At 47.2% G+C, this 6,354-nt stretch overlaps 1 protein-coding gene across 3 annotated transcripts; it reads right to left on the reverse strand.

The window, feature by feature from the left end:
* Positions 1 to 2,413: 2,413 nt before the first annotated feature.
* Positions 2,414 to 5,454, reverse strand: LOC115253665 (proton-coupled amino acid transporter-like protein CG1139). 3 transcript variants are annotated; one of them, XM_029878343.2, is made up of 5 exons: positions 5,376 to 5,454; positions 3,584 to 4,222; positions 3,069 to 3,520; positions 2,840 to 3,012; positions 2,414 to 2,780 (listed from the first exon to the last, which is right to left on the reverse strand). In XM_029878343.2, exons 2-5 carry the CDS (start codon positions 4,220 to 4,222, stop codon positions 2,533 to 2,535), a joined length of 1,512 nt encoding a protein of 503 aa, XP_029734203.2. In that variant the 5' UTR covers positions 5,376 to 5,454; the 3' UTR covers positions 2,414 to 2,532. The 3 variants fall into 3 exon arrangements, with proteins under 3 accessions (XP_029734203.2, XP_029734204.2, XP_062702340.1); XM_029878344.2 differs by lacking the exon at positions 5,376 to 5,454 and adding an exon at positions 5,112 to 5,302; XM_062846356.1 differs by lacking the exon at positions 5,376 to 5,454 and having other exon boundaries at positions 3,584 to 4,358.
* Between the last annotated feature and the right edge of the window lie 900 nt (positions 5,455 to 6,354).

The raw sequence follows: 6,354 nt of genomic DNA on the forward strand, positions 1-6,354 counted from the left end.
CTGAACTCTACCCAGTCAGAACCCTTCGCATTGGCGCGGAGTCCGAAGAATATGCCTGACGCGATTGCTTACGACAAGCAATCGCAGAAGCGTGTGCGGCTGCCGTCAGGTTAGGAGTTACCCCGGCGCTCACAGCAGCGACAGTAGTTCGGGGGCTTGACCCAGACGAAGGTCTTCGCTTTCGCAGGTAGCCCAAAAAGTGCGGTGGAAGCGATTGCTTTTGGCAAGCATTCGCAGATGCGTCTGAGGCAGCTGTCAGGTGAGGAGCTACCAAGCGGCGCTCACAAGGCTAGGCGGTTGTTAACCACAAAAATCGGCAGTCAATTCGGTAAGTAGGATTCCAGCTAGGCATTCCGGAAAACTGGGAAGGGTGAGCCTGAAAAGGCCGGTCCGACCTGGATTAAAAGGAGGGTGGGTCAGGGGTAGGATGCCAACTGGACCAGATCGAATGAAGAGAAAGAAGACGGCAAAGGATAAGCAGGGGATTAGGGACATCGAACCTAAGAGGCGTAGGAGGTGGTGCCAAGCGCAGGAAGAGTGACGCGCTCGCCATCAAGACTGAAAAGTCTTCGCACTCGGAAGTCTTGAAGGCAATCAGGAGCGACGTGGATATGGGAGCCGACGTGCGCAGTATTAGACGTACTCGTATAGGTGAAATGATCCTCGAGGTCAAGCGCGAAATGAAGCGTAAGGGTGCCGTCTACAAATGTTTGGCGGAGGAGGTCCTTAGCGAGGGTATCGAGGTGAGGGCTCTTACAGCGGACGCGACTCTGAACGTGAGGAACCTAGATGAAATCACTGACGCGGAAGAGCTCGTCACGGCATTGCAGCAATAGTGCAAGGTTCAGGTTGCCACCACAGCCACTCCGCTACGGAAGGACCTGGCAGAGACACAGGTTGCCTTGGTACAGCTACCTGTGGCAGACGCATATAAGCCCGATGACCTAGGGAAGCTTAAAGTGTGCTGGTCAGTATGCCAACTGACCCTGCACTAGCCACAGGGGCTTGAGGTGTCTTGAACCAGGGCACAAGTCATGGGACTGCTAAGTCCCGACAAGAGCAAGCTGTGTGCCCAACTCGGACTTTAGAAGAGCCACAGCTGATAAATCACAGTACAGATAACACAGTTGAACCTGAACCACTATGACGCAGCACAGCAACTACTTTATCAGGTAGTTTCTGAGTGTAGACGGATATCGCCATCATAGTGGACCCATACCGAGTACCCGCTGGTAACGCAAATTGGGTCGTGGATGGGTTCGGAAAAATGGTGACGATATGGACTTCGTGTACGCTAAAGTAAACGAGCTGTTATGCACATCCGCGGTGGTCGAGCAAGCAGTTTACGCAGATGCTGAACTGTTTGACGACCGTGCTGACAGGTCGAAGCGACCGGTGGTAGTAGCGGGTGACTTCAATACCTGGGCCGTGAAATGGGGGAGCCGTTTTACGAACCAGCGGAGTCAGATCTTGCTAGAGGAACCGGCTATGCTAGATGTCGATCTGGTCAATGTCCGAACGGAGCGGAATCGCTTATCGACGTTACTTTTTGTAGTCCTGGCCTAGCAAGAAGTTCGAACTGGAGGGTATCGATTACATCAGCAGCAGGTAGAGGAAGAGGTGGCTAGGCCATGGCCAAGCCCTCATAGATGGAAGACACCATACTTCAACGACAAGGTATTTAGGGAGGCGCTCCGCTGAGAGCGAATCCTACTCGGTTTAGACGGAAACGAGCTGGTAGCGGTGCTCTCGCGTGCGACCATGCCTAGGCAAACCCGTCCTATAAATTAGAGGCCATCGGTTTACTGGTGGGCTTAAACTATTGCGGTCCTGCGCCGCGCCTGCCTACGGGCTAGGCAGTGGATGCAGCGAGCACGATCTGAGGAAGAGCGAAACGAACGGCGGGTGGTGTTCAACGCTGCTAGAGTCGCGCTGAAGACTGAAATAAGAGCAAGCACAAAGGTCTGCTTTGGGGGTCCCTGTCAGAGTCCATTGCAAATGCGTGGGCTAATGCCTACAGGATCGTGAAGGCCAACACAAGAAATATGATGGCTCCTGCAGAGCAGTCTCCAGAGATATTGGAGGGGATCATCGAGGGGCTTTTTCCGAGTCACGATCCAAGTCCTTGGCCGCCTTTCGTAGGACAGATGGGGACTGGGGCTAACGATGAGGAGAAGGTCACCGATGAGAAACTTTGGGGGACAACAAAGTACCTTAGCATCCGGACGGAGTTCCATGGGGCTTCTGGGAGATTCAGGGTGCTTCTACAGAGGGGTTGGACAACCTAACGGAGACTTAAGAGCGGGTTTAGATAGGTTTCAATACGTGTTAATGGATTTCAGGAGGTTTCCGGGGGCTTCAGTATACTCCCTTTTCCTCAGAAAGTCTAGACATGGATTCTACAGTAATCAAATAAGTTATCATTTGTAACAATCGAGATTAACTTTATTGCACAGCGCATTCTTTCACATAAACTAAAACAATCCTTACACTATTACCCGTCAGTACACTTATCGACTATAAAACAACTATCTACATCAACAACTCCTGCACGATCTTTGTGAGGCTCTCGTAGCTCCCGGTGAAGAATCCCAACAGTGCCAAGATCAAGATGAAAACGTTTTTCACGATCATCAACTTACTGGGCTTACAGTTGGGTTCGCTGAAGGCCACGATCATTTCAATAATCGGTGGAAACACCAACGCCAGCGCCGTCGAGCACAGGGCTCCGATCAACGAGATGAACAGGCTCAAGCTGGGCACGCACTCGGCGATGACAACTGGAAGAAGTGAAATGGTGAGAACAAGGCGGTACGGAGTCCAGGTGATTCAAACTTACAAGTGACTAGAACGATCAAAACGCGGAAACAGATCTCCGCGAAAGTTTTGTGCTTGGTAATGTTCAGCCGGCACTGCACCGGAGGCCACATGATGATGATCGCGACGAAAAACTGAAGGGCGAAGCCCAGGAGGACACCAGTTGCGATCATGACTTTGACACTCTCGGCCAACCTGAAAGATGGGAGATGTTAAGAGAACCTCCTCTAAGATAGACCTAACAAACTTACATTTCGTTATCTGGCAGATTGAGCGTCAGGCTTCCCTGAACGTCCTCGCCCCACTTCAGGTAGCCGGCGAACCCGAAGCAGGTGAACAGTGACACGATGAACACCATGCCGGTGTTCAGGACTCCGCAGGCCTTCCGGAAGTCGTGTGGCTTCTTCATCTCATTCTGCAGCGGAAGTACCAATGCGATGCCTTCGAAGGCAAATACTGCCGTGCCGAAGAACAGCGGCAGCTGGTTGAGATTTCCGACGAACCGTCGTTCGGAAATCGACGGCACATCTTGCAGGGCGTAGTAGAACGTAATGCCGATACCGAGCGACATGAACACGTTGGCCATCATCGAGCAGTAAGAGAGGAATTTTAGTTTGGTGATGATCGACGTCAGGATGATGGGGATCAACAACAGTGCCATGTGGTAGTGGACGTCCAGGACGAGGTCGTAACGGTCGAAGATCTGCAAAGGAAATACGAGGTATTAGATGGTATCGTTAACTGCGATGTGAACTTCCGCTGCTACCTGCTTGAAATTCGAGCTGATGAAAACGAAGTAGATGCAGCAGAACCCTAGCTGCGTAACACAGATAAAGATATTCACAGCCAGTTTCATCGGTTTGGCTAACCTCCGGAACCGGGGCGGGCCCTTCTGGAAGCACAGCCCGACCGTTTCGGCAAAGTCCGGCGGGCGACCCTTGCTCTGTTGGTCCATGTGAACTTTGGTGGCACAGTTCAGCAGCACGTGCTGACAGTGCACGCACACGAACCCTATGAACACGGTCAGTACGGTTGCCAGTAGCAAACCGCCATTTTTGAAGGCATCGCCCATCGCGTAACACCCGGTGCCGATGTTACCCTTCAGCAGGTGTGTCATGGTCTCCAGGTAGTTGGTTTTGTGATGAGCCTGGACACCGTGCACCGTGATCACGTCGTCCGTGTAATCATGGCCCGGCTTCTCCCGGATGTGATGGTGATGCAGGTGGTAGTGATGATCGTGTCCGTGATGAGGTCCATAGTGGTGCACGACCTCCGTTCCGTTCGAAGGCTTCTTGGAGGCCGTATCGTCCAGGACGAACCCATTGTTGACGGCACCTTCCGGAACAGACCCGTTCGTAGAGCTTCCATTCTGTTGCCTTTCGTCTATCGAGATGGCAATCGTCATCTGAAACGAAAATCGGAAGCATTCCATTAAGCCAAATCAAACAGGTAATTAGCTGTGTTAGGCAACACCGACGACGAAGGTTGTCGTCGTTCAGTGCAATTCTCGTAAACCACAAACAATGAGGGCAAACGGGGAATCACGAAGAGAGTGCAATTCTACCTTCCCGTAATTATCATTCTGCCGTGTGCTGAGTTTCCTGTTTGTTTAATCGCCGGCTGTTGACTACCAGGGCAGCTAACCAGTTACTCCGCTCGATCGGTCATTAAAATTCACACGGGCACGTGCTGTATCACGGGCAACGTGAGAACTAAGGCGGTGGTGAGCGGTAGCTAATTGTTATATTGCGGTGATCTACGTTTACTTGGAGCAATTGGAAAATTCGTGCAAATTGGCATTGAATTTTTAAGACTTATCAGTGTTGATCGTAACTTTTCATGCTGGTTCCAAAGAGTGTAGTCCTTGACATCTACAGCTGTTACCGTAAATATTTATGCTGTGTAATGTAACACCATACATCATGATCCCCTTGGAATTGTACGAATAATTCAAAAGTTCTTTTGGGATATTTCAGACCAGCTCATCTACTGAAGAACAGAAGTTCAGAGCAGAACTTCAGATATACACTCGTAACAGTAGTCACATTCCTTAAAAAGAGTAACGTTGAATAGACTTCAACTTTTTTGGAATATTCTGGGTCGTCCAAACTGTCCTGGAAATCAGTTCTTGTAATCTACAGCAGAAACTGGTTTACCTAACGTTAGACAATCCACCAGAATATCTGAAGCTCTTGAAATCTTCATAACCACTCCAAGATACTTTTGAAATATTTCAGATCTACTAAACTACCCTAGTTTTAAGAACTTCAAGTCTACTACACCTTGCTTCTTACCGTGCGATGTAGAAAACACGTTTCGAATTGATTGCAATTATAGTTTTAGGAAGTGAATCAACCACAGCACGTATCATCCATCAATAAACAACATTAAGCATTGTACTGTTCCATCTGGTTAGTGAACTATGTGCCATTTCTGTAAGCCGCATTCAACCACTTTACCGGACCATGAATCACTTCATGGCCACCAACATCACTGCTGCGCACGAAAGTGTTGTCAATATTACTGCCGCCGTGCCAAAATAGCACATTCGTACCTACCTATACATTGTATTCACTTCACACCTTTTTGGAGAAAAACAAATTTAGCTGGATTCGGTATTGTAACACCACCGGTGACCTAAAACAATGGATTGTTGGTAGCAAGAAGATGATGTAAACATGAGATTGCTGATCTGCGCCAAGCAAATAAAGTTTTGCTCAAACATGGGCACTGCAAATGCAATGTTAACCCTTCATAACCCCTCATACACGAAAAGAAATTTCCTTAATAAATGTATTAGAAAATGTTATACATTTTTGCCATTTCGTTTTTCTAATGAAGCTCATCTGAGAATGTAATATAAAGCATAACACACAATAAATGTAATGTATAAGTTTAACTTATGAATTGCATTCACTATTTCTAATAACTCGTATTAGAAGTGTAATAGTATGTATGCGTCAAATCTAATGAAACTGATTACCGCATATTTTGATTATTGTCTTAATATTTTACTTTTTTCTTTTTGAAACAAAAATAAAATTTAAACTTTGATTTGGACATGATAAGTTTATTGTATAATAATTGTTTAAATCGCTTTACATAAACGGGCCTGAATCGGTTCCGATGCGCTTGAAAATATGGGGGGATCAAGTCTCCCCAGGGATCAAGTCTCCTCAGTCTCCCCTACATAATAGAAAAAAAATTCAATCATTCTGAGAGGGCGACACATCCAGATTTCGATTATTCTTAATCTGAAAAACTCATATTTTTTCAGGAATTTATCCAGGATTTTTTTTCAGGATTTCGGATATTTTTCTTTAAATGTTTCTTGGAACTACCCTAGTATTTCTTTTAGGTTTTCCCCGAATTCTTCTAGTATTTCCGGATTTTTTCTAAAGATTTCTTTCACAGTTCTTTCAAAGGTTACTCCCCTATTTTTGTGATTTTTTAATAGATTTTTTGTATGTAATCCATCGGAAACTCTTTCGGGGACTTCTACCAAAATTCCTCAAGAGATACCTCCCGAAATTCCCA

The sequence above is a fragment of the Aedes albopictus genome, chromosome 1, assembly GCF_035046485.1.
Source record: "Aedes albopictus strain Foshan chromosome 1, AalbF5, whole genome shotgun sequence".
NCBI lineage: Eukaryota > Metazoa > Arthropoda > Insecta > Diptera > Culicidae > Aedes > Aedes albopictus.